This window comes from Heterocephalus glaber, unplaced genomic scaffold (genome assembly GCF_053883595.1).
Source record: "Heterocephalus glaber isolate CG9 unplaced genomic scaffold, H.glaber_assembly_v1.0 deba00001442, whole genome shotgun sequence".
NCBI lineage: Eukaryota > Metazoa > Chordata > Mammalia > Rodentia > Bathyergidae > Heterocephalus > Heterocephalus glaber.
Window position 1 is genome coordinate 54,276,785 of NW_028258296.1, and position 25,422 is coordinate 54,302,206.

Below are 25,422 nucleotides of genomic sequence, written 5' to 3' on the forward strand. Positions count from 1 at the left end.
GAAAAATGAAAACCTACATCCACACAAAACTTATACAAGAATGTTCATCAAAACTTACTTGTAACAAAATGTTAATCAACTGATGAGTAAATAAAATGTCAAACCTACACAACTGAATGTTACTCAGCCATGAAAAGGAATGAAGTACTGTACTGATAACATGCTACAACATGGGTGGAGTTTTAAAACTATGCTGAGTGAAAGGAACCAGTCACACCTGACTACATATTGCTGTTTCCATTTATAAGATGTCTAAGATGGGCAAATAGAGACAGAAAGTAGGTTAATAATTGCCAAGGGCAGAGAAAGAATTAAGAAACAATGGGTGACAAGTGATGATGGGTACATGGTTTCCTTGGGAGCATAAAAATATTCTAAAATTGAAGTGATGGCTAGATCTATCTATGACTGTACTAAAGTCACTGAATTATATGCAAGAGCAAATTATATGGTGTGTAAATTATATCTCTAAGTGGTTACTTCAGGGAGAAAGTAATTAAACAATTTAGCTAACATTATTAGGTACCAATGGAATTAGGACACCCATTAGAAGTTATCTATTCCAATCCTATTATGCTACAGATGAAGACGGTGAAGGTCACATAGCTGACATGCCCTCAATCATATGGCCAAGAGGCAAGAGTCAGTACTGAACCAGAAATTTTACCTGGTCTTTAGTTCGTTTTCTGAGACCCCAGTTTTCTTTCAACAAGCTGAAAAACTGGCCTTAGGTCAAAAGTTTTCATGTTCAAGAAAGCTCAAGCCAAACTGTTTCTCCTCCAAAGTTCAGACAGGATTTATGCTTTAAAAATAGATTTACAGAACCCTTTTTGGAAAGAGCGAACAAATTCTTGTATGAAACAGTCTACCCAGAGCCGGGGCAGGCTGTAAGTTACAGCGTGGTCCCTTCTTAAGAATATTTTTTCTAATGGAAATAAAGTCTTTGTAAATAGGGAAGGGTGGAGAGCGTGAAGGGAGGGCTAGGAATGGGGAAAAAATAAGAACCAAGATGCATTATGTAAAGGTACAATTCCCAATGAGAAATGCAATTGTGTTATATACCTACAATGTACCAATAAAAGAATTTAACAACAACAAAAAAAAGAATATTTTTTCAGTTTCTGGAGGAAAAGGAAGCAGTCATACTTCCAGACCCGTGGGTGGGATGGGTGTAGCAGTCACAGAGGCTCACAGGGACCGCACTAAAGGAGTCTACTGCCCAAAGCCAAGCCATGTCCTTAAAAAGCCCGAAGGAGAGAAATTAAACTTAGAAGGAACATTTTAAGACCAGGCTGTCATGGAACTGTGGGCTACTGCAGTGAGTAAGGATGGCAATGAGAATGGAGAGCAGAAAAGTCTTTTGAACTTGTCATCCCACACAGAGAGCAACATTTCTCAAGAGAGGATGCCTGTCTTTCCGTTTTTAGGCCCTAGGAGGTGTAAGGGTGGAAAGGAGTGGGGACCAAAGGAGAAAGGGAAGAGGAGATGACATAACTGGGATGCTCTCAGCCAGGCCCAAAGTCCTCACAAAAAGCTTCCATGAACAGAGATGAAAAAGTGAGGGTACTTGGAACTGGGCAAAACCAAAAAGATACAGGGCTACTCCCCTCCCCCTGCCGAAACATGATTAGTATAATACCCAGGAAAACATCACATGCTCCTGAGTAGGAAAATGCAGAGGGAATTACTTCTCATAGTTCTTAAACTCAGCAACAACAGAAAGCAACAGGCACAAAACCACAAGGTGTGTGCAAGCTCTAATGTGCAGGGAAATGACACATAACCACTGCAAAGGTGGCTGCAAAGGTTAAGCCTTCTTTGGTAGGAGAGGACAGACCCAACAGCATTCTATTAAGTTTAAAACAGAAATCTAAAGAACAGAGATGTGGGAGAGAAGGGAAGAGGGAAAGTATGCTGAGGACTGTCCAACCCAACCGTGAACTCACAAGGGATGGCCAACAGATTCAAAACAGCCCTTGGTTTTCTGATTACTTGTGCTATTTATTAAAGTAGCTATCAAAATGAGCCTAACCCATTTTCTCCCATTTGTTGGCCCTAACAGAAAAACAGAAATTCAATGATTCTGTAATTCATTCTCATGCTCTATTTTGCTCTTATGCTAAAATCACTGGGCCTGGGAGCCCTCCTCAGGACTTTACATGATGGAAGTTCATCAGGTGTCTAGATTATTAACAGCTGCTGACCCAAGAACACAATGCAATGTGATTGCTTGATTCCATTCTATTAGTTCCCTCTTGAAGGTACTTTTTTTCCCTCTCTTTTCTGCAGCTTTAATTCTTTCCCCCTGAATCCTACAATACTAAAATCACCTCACAGTGACTATACTAACCCTTTGCAGGAAAGGGTTATAAACAACCATTTAAATATGATCACTAACTCTCAATGTTGAAAAGACAGGAGTGGACAAGAATAAAAGGAGAACTCAAAGTAAGTCTAGGATGCACGGTAGTGAGAAGGAAATGAGAAGACCAAAGCTGCAGTCTCCATACTATAACATGAGTCCATTTTCAAACAGGCCGGCAACAGATGTTTGTGGGCCTATTATGTATACCAAGCACTGATTTCAGGTGTTTGAGATACATAAGTAAACAAAACAAAGATCTTAGCTTTCATTCTGGAGAGGAGAAGACAGCAGCAGAATTTTTTTTTTTTTTTTGTACCAGGGATTGAACTCAGGTCCTTGCGCTTGCGCAGCAGGCGGCGAAACGACTGAGCTAAATCCCCGGCCAGCAGCAGAATTATGAAAAGACAATAAACAATAGGCATAATGAAGTAAATTACATAGTACAGATTATACAGTAAGAAGGTGTCACAGAAAAAGAAAACAAAAACTATACCAGGATTAGTGATTCAGAGGGACGGAGGAGGGTTACAAGTTGAAATAGGATGATTAGAGCATGCCTCAGTAAGATGTGAAAAGGCCTGAAATGGGGTCGGAAGCAGTCATTCTGGAGTTGTGAAATATCTCGACAAGCTGCTTTGCCTCCTGCTGACTTGGTTTCCCCATTTTTAGATCTGAAATAATAACTCTCCTCAAATAAGTTGTTATTCACATGGAGAGGGTGATTATTACTTTAGCATGGAGAACAATTAAGGGAGGAGCAAGAAAAAGGGTACTGTATTATTTAAAGGACTTTAAAAAAATCTTCTCTAGAGGAAAGGAAAGAAGGGAATAGAATTAATATGAGAAAATGAAAAAATGGAAACAAAGTCTTTGTAAACATAGCAGGGTGGAAGAGTTGAAGGGAGGGCAGGGGAATAGGGAAAAATAAGAATCAAGATATATTATGTAAAGGTACAAATTTCCAATGATAAATGTCAGTATATTCCATACCTAAAATGTACCAATAAAATTAATTTTTTAAAAAATCTTCTCCAGGCACTATTTCCCTATGTGGAAATCAAGTAAGTACTTTAAAACTTCACCTAGTACATACGACACAGCATAAAACTCTTACACACTGTGTAAATACATATTTATTCACAGTGTTGCTGCATATCCATTATTCTGGAAACCTCTGGGATTTCCCTCTCTATACATGTGTCCATGCTAAGGTCATCTGTTTTAGATCTCCTTAACTATGTTTAAATATGTTCACAACACTATATATATGCAGAGATAAAAATACTACTTGGTTATAATTAGGAATATCTCATTTTTCTGAAAATGTAAGCATAGATATTTTTGAACCAAACATTTACTAAAAAGTCACACATCTTCAAAGCGCCACCAGGAAGCAGCTGAGCAGTGTAGCACGAGGCAGGAAGACTCACAGAGCCTGGGTTTCAGGGCCCAGCCTCCCCAGGTATCCGCTGTGCAACTGTGGGTAAATCATTTAATATCACAGAACTTCAGTTACACTGTGTGAGAAAACTGAAAACAATGATACCCATCCCCAAGGGTTTTGCCTATGCAAGTACCCAGGAGTGCCTGGCTTAGAAAAGGCATTAAATAAATGTTAGTTTTCTCTTTGCCCATCTTCTCTTCCACGCCTCTCCATCTCTCTCTCTCTCTCTCTCTCTCTCTCTCTCTCACACACACACACACACACACCACGTGTGCGCACCATTAGTGAGTAAATACTGTCTTGCTTTACATGACATAAGAGCTTAAGAGACAGCCAAAATCTTACTCCCTCCCACTAACTCTGGCAGCCTCTTGGCTGTGGAATCCCTGGTTATTTCCTTTCTCAAGGAGGAGATACTATTCTCATTTGACAGATCCTTTCCTGGACACGCTCTCAGAATTCCCTGAGGTTCTTATCATGGCTAATGGATAATAATGCACAAACAATGGGAGTGAATAATCACTCTCTCCCAGCTAAAGACTTCCTTTATTGACTTCTCTAACTTCCCCTCAATATCTTGCTGCCAAATTAACCTCCTGTTCTAGGCAACTATTAAAAGTAATTTTCTTAAAACTGTAAATGGCATATAGCCTTCAACCATAAATCACAGTAACCTCAATTACTGGCCTCTTAGACCAGTATAGATAGCATCAGACCTCTAGGATGTTAGCGATACTAAAATATTTACAAAATTAAACTGTTTATAGTATATTTCTGTCTTCAACCCTAAAAGCAAACAAATTCAAGAGGAAAAAGATATCTTTTAGTTATCCCTTCTACATGATAATGTGGATGATAGTAATACTATGTTAATAAACATTTATCTAGTATCTCGAATAACAGCATTATCTATTCTCTATTGAAAGAGAAACTAAAAGCAGTATAATTAATAGCATGTTCTCATGATACAGTTAAATGATATAAAGTTTTTATTTAGACTCCTGGCAGGATCTTGCACTGTTGTATCCCAGTCACATAACACAGTATTTAGAATATGACAGTCAACACATTTTTACCAAATAAAATGAATAAATTACCGTTTTTCACTAAGAACCAACCTATGACCTTTAATCCCCCCAAAATAAAACACAAACCCATTATATGTGAACCACATCCATAACACCAGAATTTAAAATTCCCACTCCAAAAGAGTGGCTAGAACAACCTCTTTGTAAGGCAATTATGTCTATTTAGCATATTATCTACACACACACACACACACACACACACACACACACACACCCCACAGAGTTTTTCTTCTTTTGTTTTTGTACTAAGGATATTTGTATAAAAACAAGACCTTTGTTGCTTAGTAATTCATTTGCTCCAGCTGTTTGTGTTCTGTTCCCAATCAAAATTCTTGGTTTTAAGCCTCCCCATCACTTTAAGGAGCGAAATGAATTGGCCAGTCTTGCTCTTTTCCCCCTACAAACACCAGGCGCTGAGCTCCCAGACACTGAGCCTCTGCCTGCTGCTATCTTGGGTTTCATGTGTGCTCCAGGGGATCAGCCAAGAGCATGACAAAGCACTGTGTCACGCTTAGTCTCTCCTACATCATCTACCAGGGCTCATCAAAAAGTGCCCACTGACTAACAGAGGACCCCCCTTCCTTTCTAGTTTCCAAACTCTCCAGCTCCCATTTAGGGGGTGGGTACTCCAAAGTCAGAGAAGGTACATGGGAGAAGGTTCTAAAGGCTAGTATCCCAGGGGGAAAAAAAATCACAAAAGGGTCGATGGAGTCGGGTGTGGTGAGTGTCTGCAATCCCAGCACTCAGGAGGAAGAGGCAGGACAATCATCATGAGTTCAAGGCCAGCCTGGGCTACACAGTGAGACCCTGTCTTAAAAAAAGAAAAACAAAAGGTGGATGAATGCATTTAAAATATTTAAATGGATGAGACAATAGTGAGTTACTCCATCAGAGCCAAAAGCATATGGAAAAGCTGATCAACTACTTAAGTGTCAATCTAGTTTAAAGCACTTTACTAATCACACATATATATTTACCAAAGTCTAACTTTCATGATGTTCTTCTCCATTCCAGATTTCCCTGTCCCTTTCCCAGAGTTCTATCTCTCTTATTTCTTCTCACTACGTCTCCAAAAGGGACAATAAATGAACCACTCATCATCATAAATGTTGACATGTTAAATAACCCCCTGCTCAGTTTATGAAGCTCAGTGGGCCCATAAAACTCCTCCCTCACCAGCAACCCACTCCACACGAAATTCTCACTTCCCTTTTCTTCCTTTTTAAAGGTACTTCCTAAAGGAGCCACTAAGCCACACTCATTACCATCTGCCCTCCTTCCGTGACTGGTTTATCCCCAGACCCCGGACACTAGCGAACTCCTTACCTGGAAGGCAGCTACACTCAAAGGTGAAGTCGCCAGTCTGCCGGCATGTGCCTCCATTGACACAGGGGGAGGGTGCACAGGGCACGTAGGGGCTGTCACAGTGCTGGCCCGTGAAGCCCTGGGAGCACTGGCACTGGTAGGAACCAGGCAGGTCGAGGCAGGTGCCACCATTCTGGCACTGTCCTGGGACGTCACACTCATTGACATCAGTCTCACACTTCTGCCCTGTGAAGCCTGCGAGGCATCTGCAGGAGAACTGGTTGGCCACAGTGGTGCAGGTACTTCCATTTACACAGGGATGGGACAGGCAGGCATCAGTCCACTGGCACAACTTCCCTACAGAAAGGACAGAAGCACTCAGTCCCACTCACAGAGAGAAACAGGAGATGGCCCCACCCTCAACATCCCCCTCTCTGGCCCAAGAGGTAGCGGCAGGAGCTCTCCCAAGGATCCCTACCCTTCTTGATTTTACAGAAGGACAACGCAGAGCCTCCTCAAGATCAACTGACAGAGGCACACCTTCCAGCTCTCTAGGGTCAGTAGATGAGACTCAAGACTCAATGCATGGAGTCCGAAAGAGGCAGCAGGCGATTCCCAGGAAGCCCAGTCAGGGATCCGGGCAGTCCCTGTGGCACACAGCCTGGGTCCATCTGCTCTCTCACACCTGCCTGTCTTTGCACATGTTGCTCCTCCATTTGGAAGGCCAGCTTCTGTTCTGTTCACCTAGTGAACTCTCCCTTATCTGACTCTCCTCAGCAGTCACCACATCTACGAAGCCATTCTTAATGCCCCCCGACACAACACACATATATTCTGGGCAATAATGTTAATTATGGTCTTGCTATAAATACAATTTGATGCATTTGGAGATGGTGATGGATCTCTGACTCCCTATATATCAAAAGAAATGAAAGCTGTCATGAGGGCAGAGGTCCTGAAAGGTAATTTGTGGGCTTTCCTAAGTAAAAAGGCACCAGCAATAGCAGGAAGGCAGTGATGATGAATCCTAAGCTTTGAATCCATGGGAAGCAGAACAGATTTTTTGAGAAAGAAGAACAGAGAAATATCTCCATGATTCTAATGAACCTGATATTCATATGTCTTTCTTTTCGTTATCTAAATCTTCTGTTTTTTAAACTAGAGATGAGAACTCTATGAGTTGCTAATATTGCAACTGGCTGTCCAAATCTTTGACCGCCCCCCCTGAAAAGCAACAGAGACAGGACCACTTCGATAGACGATGTGGCATATGAGACAGAAAGAAATGCTCTTTGCTTGTCAAGAAATGTCAAATCAAAAGGGAAAGGTGAAAAACACTTGAGCCCAGCACACAAACCTCAGTGCTAAGCAGGGAGAAAATGAAGGAACTACCATTTTTGTTCCAAGTTTTTCCATCATTCCACTGAGAAGCAGTTACTTACAATGGAAAGAAGAGATACAAAGGCTTCCTTCTGACAAGCCTGGCTATCAATGGCTGCCCACAAGCGACACTGAGAGACCCTTGAACTTGGTCTCTACACACCTTAGGTCCAGGCACTAACTCACTGCCTCTGCTGCATCTGTGACAGGAGACCAGCTAACAGGTTTGACGGGGTGAGGTAAGAGTGCTCACAAAAACCAAAAGGGTGAACTTGGTTGTGGTGATTCCTACAATGACAGAGTTAAGTGATAAAGGTATAAAGATGATCAGAATGCTGCAGACCTTCAAGAGATCTTTTTAATAGCAAAAGAGGAAGTTTTAACTTGGAGCCCATTTCAGAGTGAAGTTTTAATTCTAAAGAAGGCATTATTGCCATTTCTACTAATCAGGATTAAAATGCTGGAAACGGGAATGCTCTCCCCCATGTCCTGAAGCAGCAAAACAACTCAAAACTGGCAATCTGGGCATGGTGGCAAATGCCTGTAATGCCAGAGCTCTGGGAGGCTGAGGCAGGAGACCACAAGTTTTAGCCCAGCTTGGGCAATTTGGTGACTTAGCAAGATCCTGTCTCCAAAATCAAAAATAAATAAATAAAAGAGCTGGGGGTATAGCTCAGTGCAAAGGTCCTGGGTTCAATCACCAGCACTGCAAAAACAAAACTGACAATCAGTAAGAAATTATTCACAGCCCCAAGTCTCTTTAATGACCCACATCATCAATGCTACCATGGTAAAGATGAGACAACTCATCCTTCTAATTACCCTTTATCCCTACCAACACCTCTGATGAAAAATTAATACAAAAAATATTCTAAGATAACTTCTCCAGTCTAGTTTTCTCCGTTTATTTCCTCATTTTTTGCTTATTGGTTCAGAGAAGCAATTGATTTAGTGTTTAAAATAGGACAAAATGGAGAATGGTTCTCCTTTTCTCACCAAATTTAATAAACCCCAATGGTTCATTCTGAATAAAGTTCAGACCTACCTCTGGAGAACCCCCAATCTACTCAAAAGAGAGACACAGAAAAAATTAAGTACGATAAACTGTGACACAAAAATAGTAAAATCTAGCTACCAACTGCCTCAAGCAATCACAAAGGGGTCACTGAGACAGTTTTAGAAAAACATTGTGCAATCATCAATTATAAAAAAGAGCCTTTCGGGCAAAGACATGGGCAACTACATGTAAGCAACAAAAAGAATGACATTTTTCAGGAAATGATGAGAATGTCAGTGTGACCAGGCCTAGATGTCTGAGGAGAAGTGAGGCCACAGAGGCACCATCACCTAGAGTAGGATGGGCCACGGAAGCCAAATGAAGTTTACAGTTTATTCTGTAGATGAGGAAATGTCATGAGACACTGTAAGCAAGCGAGTTTGTTAAAAGATCTGCATTTATAACTAATGATGCAACAATATCACAGGTGAATGAGAGAGAGAATAATATGAGAAGCTAAGAAACTAATTCAGGAGTCCAAGTGAGAGACACCATGGCCCTCAGCTACACAGCAGGTAGAGGAAATGGAGAGGAGAAAATAAGTTGCACGTAACTCAGAGAATGGATTGGTGACTTGCTGTAAAGGGGGAAAAGACGAGGAAGAGGAGCTTGCAGTCTGGGTGTGTGAGCTACACAACGGGGTCCCTTATTTCTATCAACACGCTGCATCGGAGGTGCTAACAGAAGTCCTAAGCAGACCACGTAATAGGCGGTTAGAAGGGTGAGCCCGAGTGGTGGGCAGGCAGCAGCTAACGGGAAGACTAGGAGAGTCATCGGCGCCAGGGGAGACGAAGCAATCGATGACGGTGAGATTCCCCAGGGGGAGCTGTGACACGCCTCAGAACTGTTCCGGAGAACATAAACACCGATGGATAAGGATGAGGCAATGCAGAAAAAAGAGGAACGATCAAGAGTTCAGGAAAGCAGCATGGCCAGTGTGCCCTGAGTAGCTCAGGAAGACTTTGGAGAAGTGAAAACCAACAGCATCCACGCCCTTCTCCTAGTGACAGCGCGTTTCCTTCAGTGAACTAATTGTGAGCACCAATCCTGAGGTCCTAACACATGCAGTGCAGACTTGAAGTTGTCAAGTGTATCTAAGTATTTTACTCTCCTTATTTCTCCTTCTTGGCCCCTTAAAACTCTTAAAAGGAGCTTGAGGATAATTGTCCAGAACATTCCCATTCTTTATCACAATGTTAAATGTGCACCAGAGTCAGGGGATCCCTTCAAAACAGACTTTAAAATCTAAAGATTCAAAATAAAGATATGTGCTGAGAGTAGCCAAGTATGGGCGTGGGTCACTTTTGTTACCTGTAAACCCTACTTGGCAGGTACACTCATAGGTGTCCCGGCTGAGCATGTGGCAGGTGCCTCCATTCTGGCAGGGACGAGTCACAAAGCAGGGGTGAGAGGTCGAGTGCTGGCAGTCCTCCCCAGTGAACCCCGGGGCACACCGGCAGGTAGCTCTCCCCAACATGGCCCGGGCCACACAGGTTCCACCATTCTGGCAGCGGTTCTTCTCACAGGGATCTCGATGTTGGCAATATTCTCCCAAGAAGCCCTCTGGACATCTGTAGGGAAAAACACAGGAGTCCATTAAAACTCCTGACTTTCTGTAAGCCCAATAACTTACAGTAAAACAATGCAGTTTATCCAAGAACACAGTAAACTGCGGAATCAAGAGACTTACAAGTATGATCTATAAGATGCCCCCACTACTGGCAAAGGAGTAAGTAGAGAACTTAACCACATACTTCCAGGTCTTTCTGAGTCTTGGTAGGTGGATTATTCAGCAGTGTCTGCCACAGGCAGTCAGCATGACCCTTACTCAAAGGCAAAATAAAAATACACGCAGCTTTGTTCACATAGGTACAGGCTGGGATAGTGTAACAGCACCTTTTGGGAGAGCACTATTCATACTCTCTGCTTAAATTCATTAACTCTGTCATTCTGACTAAGCCATTTGATAGGATTAAGGTATTTACATCAAATGCATGGACTTGACCAACTCTCTTATCCCTCCAATTTAAAATATATACGATATCATGACCTATTTCTTGATTAAGTATCGAGAAATAATAAGTTCTTCTTTCTCTTGTTTCCACTGAAACATCAGTTGGCCTGCACATAGCTTTCTGGGCTACAACCAGATGGTTGAGTCTGCAACAGAAAGGGGAAGGAGGTACAGGAATGGGAAAAGCCCTAAAGGAGTGTCTTAATATCTTTTAATATATAAGTGGCAGCTTTTTTAGGCAAATAAAAAGGCACATGATGTAATTAAATAATATAAAATATCAAAGGTACCACATTAAGGTACCAAAATGAAGAAGTGAAATAATTCAAGAATAACATCCTATAACATGCTCCTCACTGAGGTACTGAGGAATCTTTTCATGCCACCTCTTAATTGATAAGATACACAGCCATCCCAAATTGTGAGTACTATTGATAATAATTTTCTCTAAACAGCTTCAAAAAAGCTTGAGAAGTTTCCATTTTCATAATGAATAAGTTGCTTAAACGGCACCCCTAAAAAGTATGTAAAAGGAGCACAAAGACTTTGATTCTAACTATGCATTTTGCTACTTCACTGGAGCCCCAGATCCTTGGTTCAACCTATTTCACCATTTTACTTTTTTGGAAGATAGAAAACTGAATCTACAAAGCTGTTCAACCATTTCCTCAACAATAACACATTTAAAACAAACTCTAAATCTGCTCCCTCAAAATCAGCTCCTGTCAAGTCTTCTGGTGCTCAGTCACTGGGTCTCCATGGTCCTAATCCCTCAGATCTGGAGTCACGCTGGATTCCTTCCTGTCTTTGCCAGTCATACCCAAGACATTTCGTTACTGGTGGGTGGATGAGGTCTTCAAGGATCAAAGGTATGGAGAAAAGAAGGAAGGCCAGATACTAGCAGACCAAGACAGAACATGCTCAGAAGAATTACACAGTTGGCAAAATGGCTAGGAGAGAAGAGAGCCGGAACAGCCTCCGCCTCGGTGATGTAACTGGCCACAGGCTCCTCACTCCCCGAGAGAGGAAGAGGCGGTGGAAGAGTTTGCAGCACTGAAAGCATCAACTGTCTGAAGCTGAGAGTAAGGAAAGAATCTGCACCTCAGGTGCCCAGAAGATCTTCTCAGGAGTCCTGGTGCTGTGACCAATTATTTTCTGTCATCAACTATCAGTTCTTTCACACTTAAACAGTTACAAAGGGTACCTACATGATAGGACTACTGTGAAAACAGAACAAAAGCAAGTACATGAAAAACCTTATAAGTACTAAAAAATTTTGCAAATGAAAAACATTTTTCTCTTTGCGCTTATTGAGGAAATTACGATGCCTAATCCAAATCACAGTTTGATTTGATAACAGGATTTTTTCTGTTTTGGGGTTTGGGGGGTTTTGATTTTGGTTTTCTGGTTTCCTTTTTTTTTTTTTAGGAGTAAAGAATACCAAAGTGGCACTGCTACAATTAACCCTGCTTTTACATTATTAAAAGCATTTGCAGCTTATTCACAAAATGTGTTGTGGATGATGTTAAGAACTCTAACACAATTCCCATCCACAGGGATGGTCCTCTGGGCACTGGGCCTGGCTGATGACTCTGGATTCCCCCATATGGGAATTATTCACCTTGTAAATAATGGCAATCTTCTAAACTTGGGTGGGCTCTGACCAGCTCTGCTGCTAAGCTGTAACAGTACTCCCAACACCATCATGTGGCATCTGCTAAAACAATGCAAATTCACTTAAATGTTAACATCATAAAGACACAACGAAAGCATAAGGTTCCCAGGAGAACAAAAATGGAACGACATTAAAGTTTCTGGAACTAAACAGAAGAATTTCTGAACTGTTTTGAAGGTTTAATCCACATTGTTGTTCCCTACCAAGTACGGAAAAAATAAGTTTCAACTAAGATATATTTGAGAAACCAATAAAAACAGAGACGGACAAAGTATATGTTACCAATCTAATTTGGCCCACTGCCCATTTTCTTACCGATAAACTAAGAATGGTTTCTACATTATTAAATGGCTGGAGAAAAAAAAAAAAAAACAAAAAGAATAATACTTTGTGGCATTTGGAAATGATGTAAAAATCAAATTTCAGCATCCATAAATAGTCCTACTGGAACACAGCCATGTTCACTCATTTACAGATGGTCCATGGCTGCTTTTCCAATGCAACAGCAAAATGGAGTAGTTGCAGTGAGACCACATGGCCCACAAAAATATTTACTCTCTAGCACCTTACAGAAAAAGTTTGCCAACCCCTGAGAAGAGACTATATGGAGCCTATAAATAGCACTCAATATGCTTATTAGTAACAATGTTGATGATGAAGAGAATATTCTCCTACTGGTTTCCACAAAGAATATTAAATTCATAATATTCATTCATTCTTGCAACAAACATTTAGTAAATGCCTATTGTTTGCCAGATATCTAACAGTTCTCTGTATCTACAGGTTCCACGGCCATGGAATCAAGCAACCGGATCGGAAATAATTAGGGAAAAACTGTGGTCTGTATTGAACATGTTCAGGCTTTGGTTTGGTAATTATTCCCTAAAAATGTAACAACTTTTGCATACGATTTACACTCTATTAGGCATTATAAGTAATTAGAAATTTTAGGTACAGGATTTGGGCATCCACAGATTTTGGTACATGTGCGGAGTCCTGGAACCAATACCTCACAGGTACTGAGGGACAACTACACTGGGAAAACCCTTGCCCTCATGGAGTTTAAATTCTAGTAGGAGAACACGAAGACAAAATTAATAAGTAAAAGTTATAACATGTTAGAGGGAGTAAATATTATAAAGAAAAACAGGAAGGGATAAGGTTGGGAATAGGGGCATGGACTGGGCAGACAAAAATTTCAGTTTTAAATAGAAAATCAGAGAAGGTCTCACTGAGAAAGCAACATTTGAGTCAAGATCTGAAGGAGGTGCAGGAATAGCTATGTAGCAACAAAGAGAAGTATGTTTCAGGAAGAAGGAATACTAAATGGACAGGTCTAAGACAGAGCAGTCCTGGTAAGTTCAAGACATGGCAAGGAGTCACGGAGACCTCTGTAACTATGCCAAAGAATAAAAGAGTCGCAGAAAATAGTGAGACTGTAATGTGGATGTGGATCAGGTGCGGCCTTTAGACCACTGTACAAATGGTTTAGGGCTTTACTCTAAGTAGATAATACTGAGGTACGATTACCACAGACACACCCTACTAAAGGCCCCCTACAGAACTATGTCTTTGCTTTATGCAGAACAAAACCTGTGGAAAGTAAGGCTTGATTTTCTATTTCAAATGTTCTAGAAGGCTAGATATCAGCCTATTTCTTTACTTTTACCTTTAAACATATACAGATCTCTTTTAATTTATCTTTTTCACTAATTTGCATTTCCCTTTCCAAATTCTTTTTCATTCACAAACAACTTCCTGTGACTACTTTTACAGACATTCCTCTTTCTTCTCCATCTACTTCTTACCTGTCTCCTGCAGTATGACTTTCACTTTATTGCCTAGAAACTATGTTCTAAGAGCAAGAACTTTCCCATTGTCACATTCAGTGTCCTCATCTGAGATTTCACCATCAGGAAATTCCCTGTCCCCCAGAAGGTACTGCTGACCACTTCATGAATCATTTTCATCTTTCTTCCCCTGACTTCTGTGACTCCCCTGGTAGAGTCTTAGTCTAGATTACTGTTCTCCTCCCCCTCCTCCTCCTCCCCTTCCCCCTCCCCCTCCTCCTTCCCCATCAGTTACAACCACCTTGAAATTTAAGTCTGGGGTGCCCTGCACTTCTCTCATATGTACTGGTACTACTGTTGTGGTTATTCACTTGGTTTTAAACACCACCTCAAATGTCACAAAACACACTGTTTCAGCCCCATATGTTTAGCTTTCTAGAAGTCATCTATCGACCTTAGTATGTTCTGCCAATACTTGAAACTAAACATTTGGAAAGAGACCGTTTTCCCATGAAACTTTAATTCCTCCAATTTTCTAAGGATTCCACTCATAATTTAAAATCACTTTTAATCACTTTAAATTATATATAATTTATTACTATGTTCTGATAAGTCTTGTTAACTGAATTCCTATAATACTTATCATTCACATACACAATTTCCCTTTTTTTATTAGTACATGTTTTCAGTATATAACATTTACATCCCTTATGTGGAGTTGATACATGTACATAACACATCCTAATTCTTTTCATCCCCTTCTATTCCTGTACCACCCCCTCCCCAATCTCTTGGTTCCCCCCTCCCATTTGAGAAAAATTTTACCTCTCTACTTCCTATTATCTATCATTTATTTTGTTCTTTATCTTTTGGGTTTCTCACGTAAGAGAAACCATGCTATATTTAAGCATGTGTGCCTGATTTATTTCACTTAACATTATGGCCTCAAGGTGCATCCATTTTGCTTCTTTCTGGCGGAATAGTACTCAACTATATGTAAATATCCCATTTTCTTTATCCATTCATCTGCTGATGGACATGTAGGCCACTTTCAAGACTCAGCTATTATGAATTGTGCTGCTATAAACATGTGTATGCACATATCACTGTAATACAAGACATGGTACCAAGAATCAACAAATGAGAGCATATCAAATTAAAAAGCTTCTTTACAGCAAGAAACAACCAACAGAGTAAAGACAACTCACAGAATGGGGAAAAAATTTCTAGCTCTTTCTCCGACAGAAGACAAATATCTAGAATATATAAAGAACTCAAAAAAAAATAGACCCCCACCCAAAATAAAAGACCCAATCAAAAAATGGGCAAATGAAATGAACACACACTTCTCAAAAGAAGTATGAATGGCCAATAAATACATGAAGAAATGTACAACATCGCTGGCCATTTGAGAAATGCAAATTAAAACAACACTGAGATTCCATCCTACCCCAGAAAGAAGGGCTATCATCAAGAAACCAAACAATGAAATGCTGGTGAAGCTGTGGAGAACAAGGAACACTTCTACGTATAAACTAGTACAACCATTATGGAAATCAGTATGAAGAGTCTTCAAAAAACTGAAAACCCGAATTGCATTTGGCCTAGCTATTCCCCTTGTAGGTATCTTCCTGAAAGAGTTGTAAGACATCAGTTTCCTTTTTCACACAAGTTCTAATCACCTTAAAAGCCTCTCTTCCTGCATTCCCATCCATCTTTGGAAAAAAAACGGGAGCTGAGGATTCAATGCGCCCTGAGGAAATTGCTATCCAAAAAGGTCACAGGTTTCTGCTTGAAAACAAACATGCAGCATGGTGCCTCACATACAGAATTTTTTAAGTGCTTGAAGGTCTATTGATCCTGCTATTAAACGTACAGTCTCTCCCACCAGACCACCTAGATTTCCATCCCAATTCCACCATTTACAGTATTTGCTCAATGGGTAATCTGGGCAAAGTACTAAACCTCCTCCTTGTAAAACAGATTTAATAATTGTGTCCTTGTAGGGTTTTAAAATCATTGCAAAGCACTTACAACACCACCTAGCACAGATTAAATATCAGTAAGTGAACTACTGTACTAGCTCACTGCTTCAATGGAAGTCTTCAACTTTTCCATTGTCAGGAATGTCTATCTTAAGTCTTAAAATTATGCTGCTTCTCCAAGGCACACACTCAAGATAACTAAAAATATATGTCCATACAACTACTTGCATAGTGTGACTCAAAACAGCCAAAAGGGGTAAACGACTCAAATGTCCATTAGCTGATGAATGGATAAATACAAATTCAATGAAATATTCGGTCAAAAAAGGAATGAAGTTCTGCTACATGCTACAATGTGGAGCTACCATAAAAGCATCATGCTAAGTGAAAGAAGCCAGTCAAATGTATGATTCAAATGTCCAAAACTGGCAAATCCACAGACAGAGGTAGATTAGGGTTGGCAAAGGCTAGGGAGAAGGGAAAATGCAGAGTGACTTCTAAGGGGTAGAGGATTTTTTTTAAAATAATGAAAATGTTTTGAAATTAGGTAATAGTGGTGGTTCCACAACTTCGTAAATATGCTAAAAGAACTGAATTATACATTTTTAAAGGGTGAATTTTGTTATGTGACGTATCTTAACTTTTACAAAAAAACCTATTTGGGCCAGGCATTTAGCTCACTGGTGCCACCCACCGCCTGCCTTGCAAGCACAAGGTCCTGAGGTCAATCTCCAGTACAAAAAAAAGAAAAACTACTTAACTACTTTTCTACAATTTCCACCTACTGTCCCTCCTTGTCCTCCAGAACACAAAGGAGCAAGATAGACCTTTAAGAGTCTAAAGACAAAGCCAGGCGTGGTGGCACACGCCTGTAATCCCAGCACTTGGGAGGCTGAGGCAGGAGGATAAACTAAAGGGCAGCACAGAGCCCATTTTTTGATTGAGTCTTTTATTTTGGATGGGGGTCTATTTTTTTTTGAGTTCTTTATATATTCTAGATATTTGTCTTCTGTCGGAGAAAGAGCTAGAAATTTTTTCCCCATTCTGTGAGTTGTCTTTACTCTGTTGGTTGTTTCTTGCTGTAAAGAAAAAAAACCAGTGTGAACTATAGAGTGAGACCCTGTCTCAAAACACAAAAAGGAATCTAAATTTGTAGACTCTCTTAAATTCTTTTTGTCTCGGTATTCAGTGCTTTTGGACTGTTACTGAGCATAATATTATCCCTCAGTATGAAATTATTTCCAAGCTTCCACACCCTGTTTGGTGGCTCTTCTACACTTAAAATGTCAACAACAATGATAATCACAATGTCCAACATTTTTAAGCATCCACTACATACCAACACTTGCCACACATTTTACAGCTATAGATGATTCTACTTCATCAAGGCAACTCTTAAACATGGGGCCCAAAACAGAAAAGGACCCCACACTTGCATTCTCACCTGAGCAGCAGAATCAGACCACTGCCTCTTGATCGGAACACAACGTTTCTACTATCTCATTCTAAAGCTTTATTTTCTTAGCATATGTGTGAAGCACTGCATTTACTTTCTTAGAAACCACAAAGTATTATGTGCAGCTAAATACCTCTAAATCTTTTCCAAGTGAGCTACATTTATGCTGTATTTTTCTCGTCCTATATTCAAATGTTTTATAATTTGAACTGTCATCTGTTCATTCTAAAATTTTCACATCTTGAATCTTTACCCTAAGTCTCACTGACTAAGACAACTCCTATGCTATATCCATCTACTCATAGAATTTCAACGCTGCACCTCATCTCCAAAACTGGTCTGAATCCCTATTGCAAGATCAAAGACAAGATCAAGATCAAAGCTAACTGACTTCCACAAGTCTATCATTTGTGAATCTAGCAAATTCCCTAGCTTTGTGTCATCTACAAATTTATCCCTAACTTCACCTAGAACTTCTAATAAAACAGCACTTAATGAGAGCATGCTACTAAGACTTGCCCCAAAGACCAGCACCTACTCAGTCACCAACATCATCCTAACTGCCCAGGCACTCCATCAGACCTCTCTGTAGGGACAGCCTGGAAATTCCTTGTGGAAACACTACTCCGAATCCTTCTTACATATAATTTTGATCGTGTCACTCTTCTGCCTGGTAACTAGCACACTTCCTAAGAATCTCTGACCTTCCCACCTACCCTACTCCTACTACTTATACACCCTAACCCAAACACTCTAGGTTGCTGCCACAATTTTGTCAACTGATCCCTATAAAGAAAGTCTGAATTCCAATGAGAAATGGCATGCTTCTTATCTGATGTTTCCTATTTATTGTCTTTCTTCCATACTTCTTTCAAGTATCCACTCAAAATCTCTACATCCTTCAGTAAGTGGCCTCCAACTCACCTGCCCATCTCTGGCCCCTCCTCATCATCACTGCACTGTTTCTAACCACTGGCTCTGCTTCACTTAAGCCACTGTCTATCTTTCCCACGTTCCTCTCAAGCTTCCATTTAGACAGTTTCTGGGGGAAGAGCATGTCTTGAGGCCCTGTGCAGGTTCCTTGAATATCATATGCCACTAAGCAACTGGTTCCAAAGCAGGTTAAATTTCATATGGTGGATAAGGTCAGTTTCCCAATCCAAATCTGCTAGAAAATCCCCTTCCAACTCTACACTATGGTCTGTCTGGTAGAACACTGGCCAAATCAAACCTAAGAGTCCTGAGGTAGAGGATTATCCTTCATATCCCAAGACACTAAGCAGAATTATGGACATGGGACATCAGGGGAGTAATGGGTAAGTGAGGCAGTCAGAAATAAAAGACCCCTGTTTTCTAAAGCAGGAGGTCTTTTAGCTTCACATATCCCTGCTCAACTATAACACAAGGATACCACACACCCTGGACGTGTAAGTGGGAAGCGATACTCTGCCTGAAAACAAGAGCTTAAGTAGCTCTCTGCTTGATATAACTCAAATTAAGCTTGGATAGAGGCTGGAAATATGACTAGTTAAGCACACAAGTTCCCTCACATGTTTATAACTCCATTCAGTTACCAGTATAAAGTTTGAAAAATAGTCTATTACTTGAACCAAAGAGCTATGTAAAAGGTTTTCAAAAACAATAATCAAATACATCTAACAGCTGCCTTTTGTTCCCAAAACTATAAGAATGTCATGCCTCCCTCCTGTGCGGAATTTATCGGTTATTTAATTGTTCTCTGCAATTTCCCTCTATTTGACCTTCTTCCCTCACTTTGGAATCCTGAAAGAACACAGTTCACAGGTGAGAATGGGAATGTAGGGAAAGTATGGGGGGGAAGCTTTTTCCCTATAAAAGAATCCCATAAATTAATATGACTCCTTATAAGGTCCACACAGACACACTCCTGACTTTTTCTTTAAAACTCTGCCATTTCGGACATGAAGAGGTCCACTTTTTCACTGCTACTATTCAAATACACACAAGAAGAAATGAAATCAAGGAGGGAGGAGGAAGAGAGAAAAATACAGGACTTCTCCTCATAGAACTGGAAAACATTCCCTTTCCAAAGATACCTACACAGCCAGCCCGAACCCCCACTGAAGCAGATGAAAACCAGACCCTAACTCTCACATGTCACCAGCAGCCGGGATTAGTTTACATGTAGCCACTTTACAGATTTCAACGAAGCTGGGATGTGAATGGCAATTCCATTCTATCTGGCAATGGCTGCGGTTCAGGATCAGCCTCCCTAGTAATAAGAGGACAGAGAATTTTGTTCTTTCAAGTTTCCTAAGTGAATAGCCACTCGTGTAGAGAAAAGCTTAAAACAGTGTAGCAGCTTGTGTCAGCTCCAAGATGACTGAAGTCTGAGCAGGAAATAAGCCCCTTTTCCAAATAAAAGCCAGTGTTCTCTCTCCCTGTTTTCTGCACCGAATGCTCTGCAGCAGCAGGGTGAGGCCAAATTGCATCCAGGGCTTTGCTTCTGCTCTGCCTTTAATGGTTGTTTGTCTTTTGCTTTTTTTTTTTTTTAACTAAGGATTTGGTCCTTAAAAACAACAACAACAAAACAAAATCCCACTACATACAAGAAGAAAAGGAGAGGCGTGCTTCACAAAACAGCTATTTCAAAATCATGATTTTTTTTAAAACTGCACAGAATGTGGAATGGAGGGGGAAAAAATGTCTCATGTGGGCTGTGTCGGCCCTGCAGCTGCTCCTCATTAAAGCTCTTCTTTACTCCCTCTGGGCTGGTTTCCAGCAGAAAATTCTTTAAACAGAACTCTGCTTTCAACCCACTTTCTTCTTGTTCTGGGCCTCTGGCCCCCCAATCCTCAGTGGCAGCCTGCCCTAGCTGAGCTCCAGAGGGGGAGGCTGTCGTTAAGGTAAATGAGGTAAGGGCAGGGGGAAAAACCTAACAGAATCCAGAAACCAAATTAAGCATCGGTCAGTAACAAAGGTCTGCAGTCTGAAAGGCCCCAAATCAGCCTGTTCTTTCCTGTGACCATAATGCCAGCTTGGTTTCCTGCCCCTTCCCCCACTCCCCCTATTAAAGTAGATAAAAATAACTGCTAACAGCCAAAGCTAACTGTAACCAGTGAAAGTTCCTATGTAACTTTCAAATCCCAAGACTGTGGCTTCAAGCTTCTAGGTGCCCCAGAGGCTGCACAATCAGCCCCAGGGCCTGGGCTGGCCCTGCAGACCCCATCCACCGGTAAAGCACCTCGTGCTGTCTTCCGGGCGCTTCCAGGGCCACGTCTGTAACTTGGTGGAAAGGTAACTAACTGGGTTTTGCTACTTACTGACTTCGTTTTAAAACAAAAACAAACAACAACAACAAAACCCGCGAAGATTTCCAGTTAACTTCCTGGTAAAGAGGGGAAGAAAAAGAAGCTCTGTCATGTTGACTTTTCCCTCCCACTCTCAACCCCTACTCTCTTCCTCTGAAAAAAGAAATTAAAAGGAAACATTATAGCTTACTCAGCAAGAAGGAAAAATAAAAAGGAGAAAAAAGTATTAGCATATACAGAGCAGGGCTCAGAACCTGGCTGTTTGCGGTAAAACACACTTTCTAGGGCCTTGTTAGTTTGATGTAAAGGAAACGAAGACAAGTACACAAACCAATCTCTCTCTTCTCTCTCTCCTCTCTCTCTCTTTCTCCTCTCTCTCTCTTTCTCACACACACACACTTTTTATCACAACTAATACACAAAGACTACCAAATACTGCAGGACAGCCCATTTTTCTACTATGTAAATTCAGCTTCCTGGACAGAACATTTCTGCTTTTCTTGTAAAGTATTTCAGAAAATGTTAATCTTGGTTCCCACATTAGGCTGAATGCTTCCAAATTGAAAGTTTCCCACAGGAAAAGGACCTCACGGGGAATTGTGAGGCTGGGAACCATCCTCTGGAGCTCCATGTGTTCAGGTTTTCCTACGCTCCTCTGAATAAAGCAACACACACACAAACACACACACACGTGCGTGCACATACACAATGATTCTAAGAAATCCAAACCAAAGAGAAGCTACATGTTACAGGTGTGGAAGCTGTTCAGTGACAGTGTCATTCCCTTTCATTGGGGACTATGAAGTCAGGAAGCACTGCAATGGGAAAGCATGCTCTATTGACACAAGAACTTTGCAAATGCCTTTATCTTCCAGTTTACAGTCTGGGATCATTTATCAGAACTCCAAAGCTGAGCTGAGTGCCTAGGCTCTTCCATCGTCACTTGGAAGATGGGGCAGGGGCACACGAGCAGTGTTGAAAGACGTGCCTTGCTGCTGTAACAGAAAGTAGTCTTTCCTCTGTCTTCCAGCACACAATCAGTTCCTTACCATATTTCACTGCCCAGGACCCTGAGAAAATATCTACGTGTGATTAAAACATGACAAACACACCCTGGTTATAGGAGCTTACAAAAAGTACCCTTTACAGTAATAGGTAAAACTTAGTAAGTTAAGCCAATTGTTTCCAAGTTATGGGCTGCAGAATTATTGTAAAGGGTCTACAATCCTGACAAATCACTCTCCAAACTGCTGAACAGTCTCTTGCCTGTAATTAAATGTGTGCAGATGTTGTTATGATTATTAAAATAAAAAGGCATATTAAAATGATGTTTTTGTGGTGCTAGGAACTGAACCTAGTTCTTGCTCATGCTAGGCAAGTGCTCTACCTGTGAAGTATACCCCCCACCCCTTAACCAATTCTTGAATTCTTAATAGATTCTGATGTGATATGCTGTATTGAAAAGACTGGAAATGGCTCCATCTGGACACCATCTCCCCTCCACACCACACTCTTGCCAACTCAACTTCTTCCAGCTCGCATGGCACCTCCACACCTTTACACATGCTGTTCACTCACCCCAAACACTGCTCCCCACCCTCTTCTCACAGTGAAGCCCTAAATTCCTTCAGACTTGTGCTGAAATGCTATTTCCTCTGAGAAACAGCCCAGACACACCTGCTGTGTTACCATAATTCTGATGTATCGTATCAGTCATTAATCTTTATGATGATTATTTGTCTTCCCCAATAGACAAATCCCCATACCCTCATTGCCTAAAACAGTGACTGGCAAATGGAAGGCATTCCACTACCCATGCTGATATTCTTAACAGAGGTCAAAGGACAGGGCCGGGGATTTAGCTCAGTGGTTCCGCCACCTGCCCCGCAAGCGCAAGGACCTGAGTTCAATCCCCGGTACCAAAAAAAAAAAAAAAAACAGAGGCCAAAGGACAAAATGCAAGGGCCCATGGAATCTTTACACCTTAGACACTTGAATTACATTTGAAGTTTGGGAAGGAATAGGTTGAGCTATTTACCCAAAGGATTTCTTTAATTAAGATTCCTGACATATAGAGTACTTCTTAACCCCCACTCACCCCTAAACCATTCAACATGGGCCGACCACAAATGGAGTAGATTGTTTTTTTAATTACATTTTCCTCAAAAATATGAAGTTAGCTAACAAACACATAAAAGGCACACAAATGTGCACACACAACCTTGCACACACAGTCTTCATTCTTTCCTGCGTTTTTATTAGTCTATGATAAAATAACAACATGAACCACTATGGGCCTGGAGCCCTGAGTGACAGAAATTCCACAAAGCGGCCTCAATAGCATGAACTGCTAGGTTTTTAAACTGGCAGTGAAACTTGAGGAAGACTGCTAAGAAGAAAAGTGGGAGTGAATGACCACCTTAAAGGTTCTGAAGTCCAAAACATGTCTGAACACACCATAGTTCCAAAAGCTCTCAGATTGATCTGAAAGGATTCTTAGCTCAAAAATAACCGTACTCAATTCACATCAAACCAAACCTGAATGTGGGAATAGGCTTAAGAAAAATCTGCATTTTTTCAAACTTTAAAAGAGGAAAAGACCCAACAACGAAGTACTTCTTTGTGGACTTTGAATACATCACCCTTCAGTAGAAAAGAAAGTAATCACTCAGGTAGGAGTGCAATTCTTTTAATGAATAATTGGAAAATATAATTTCAGAATGCCTTCAAACACTATGTAAAGCTCATTTTAATGGTCTTAGAATCACAGATAGTAAAAGTGGTACATATCATAAAAAAAATAATGGTGTCTAACTATAGTTCAAGACCAAAACAAAGTAAAAAAAAAAAACCCCACTATTTCCCTTAAAACATAGAACCATAGCCAGAAGGCAAGAAAGCTGATTCTTCAGAGTTTAAAAAAAAGGAATCATAGATATAAAATGGTTTCTGGCCTTCTAAGGGCCACAACAGATTAAAAAGATATACAATGTACATACATAAATGATACTAAAATTGCACAGGATGAGAATGATTAGGGAAAAACGACTTTAAGAAGGTTCCTTTGGGCAAGGGGTGATAATGATGAAAACTGAGAAACAATGCGATGGCACAAAGAAAGTAACTCAGCTTAGACCTGGCACTCAGAAATAGATGAACAGTGGTTGAATGAAACAAGAAAGTTTCTATAAACACTGGCATTATTAGTATACATTCAAAACCATGTGTCCTAAAAATTAAGTGTTCCTCTGCTGTACAAATTCCTTTGTCTGTGCTTCTTCTGCTGCATGAAATCAAATCTACACTTCCATGGGAACAGCTAAACTAGAAGGGGAGGTCCAATGAGAAAGTGTAGAAAACATACAACTGAACACCATACAGGCTCTTTTAAAACTACAATTCTATAATTATTTTCCATCCTCTTATATTCTTAAATCTAACAGCAGAGCCCACAAACTCTTACCATATGGATGACACCAGCAATGCCTGTGCTATCTATATACATGTACTACCTTAGCACCAACCCCACTTCTGGAACAGGCTTTGATTTATCAGTTTTCCTCTAGATTAGAAACTTTTGAAATTACTAAAATCATCACCATCAAAATGGTCACCCCAAAAACTTTTCCACACAAACAATAACTTTCATGATGTTTACAACAACTAACAGTATCCACCACTTTTATGTTGATGAGAAGTTATTTTCATTTATTTGGTTATTATTATTAGTTAATTTAGCAGGATCTCAGCTTTGGCCCTGGCCTGCAGCATAGATGATCTTAATTAGACCAGAGGCCCCAACTAAAAACTAAGACAGAAGAAATCAGAGATGATTCACTATTTTAATTTCAGAAAATCTGTTTCAAGAACTTCATTTGGCTATCAAAAAAATAAATATGACAAAGAATGGTTTTCCAGTGTATACCCCTTCCTCTGGGAGGGCATGAAGCACTTCAACTGGCTCACAGGCTCTAAGCTAGATTGGCACCCTATTGCCCTCCAATGAAATCTGTTGCCACCTATTTTTGTATTGTCAGCCCAGAAGCAGTGACTGGCTTTCTTATTACTTTTAATGGCCCTGCGGACTGAACGCAGGGCCTTCACACCAAGCTACATTGCCAGGCCTTTTCTTATTTTTTATTTCGAGACAGGGATTCATTAAATCATTAAATTGCTCAAGCTGGTCTATAACAAGAGATCCTCTTGCCTCAGCCTCCCAGAGTACTAGGATCATAGGCATGTATCACCATACCTGGCTGGCTTTTACATTTTTTAAATGGTGCTATTTTAAATGGAAATATAAATAGCTATTTAAGATCTTCAATTGCCTTTTAGTCAACAAAATCCAAAACCCTATCTAGCACTTAAAGTTTACTGACTCCTGCTCTGAGGGCAGAACAGCATTAAATTATTATATATGAAGACAAAACACTTCCAAAATGTTCATTTAATTTAGGTAACTTCTTTGTTCACTGAAGAGTAGGCCATTTTAGGAGCAGCTATTATGAACTAAAAAGGCAAACCAGGGGTTAGTCTAGGAGGGCTCCCTGCAGTATAACAGCCTGCCTGTGCT

General features: G+C 40.6%; 1 protein-coding gene across 5 annotated transcripts in view; it reads right to left on the reverse strand.

Annotated features, from left to right (window-relative positions):
- Window positions 1-25,422, reverse strand: part of Notch2 (notch receptor 2) — a 154,060-nt gene that overhangs the window by 71,717 nt on the left and 56,921 nt on the right. For 2 of the 5 annotated variants that reach the window (XM_087213333.1, XM_087213335.1), the window contains exons 3-5: window positions 12,275-12,370; window positions 9,951-10,210; window positions 6,224-6,559 (exon numbers count right to left, since the gene is read on the reverse strand). In XM_087213333.1, coding sequence (XP_087069459.1) covers window positions 6,224-6,559; window positions 9,951-10,210; window positions 12,275-12,370 — 692 coding nt within the window. The remainder of the gene's footprint in view (window positions 1-6,223; window positions 6,560-9,950; window positions 10,211-12,274; window positions 12,371-25,422) is intronic. The other 3 variants (XM_004853853.4, XM_021265780.2, XM_087213334.1) reach the window with 2 other exon arrangements.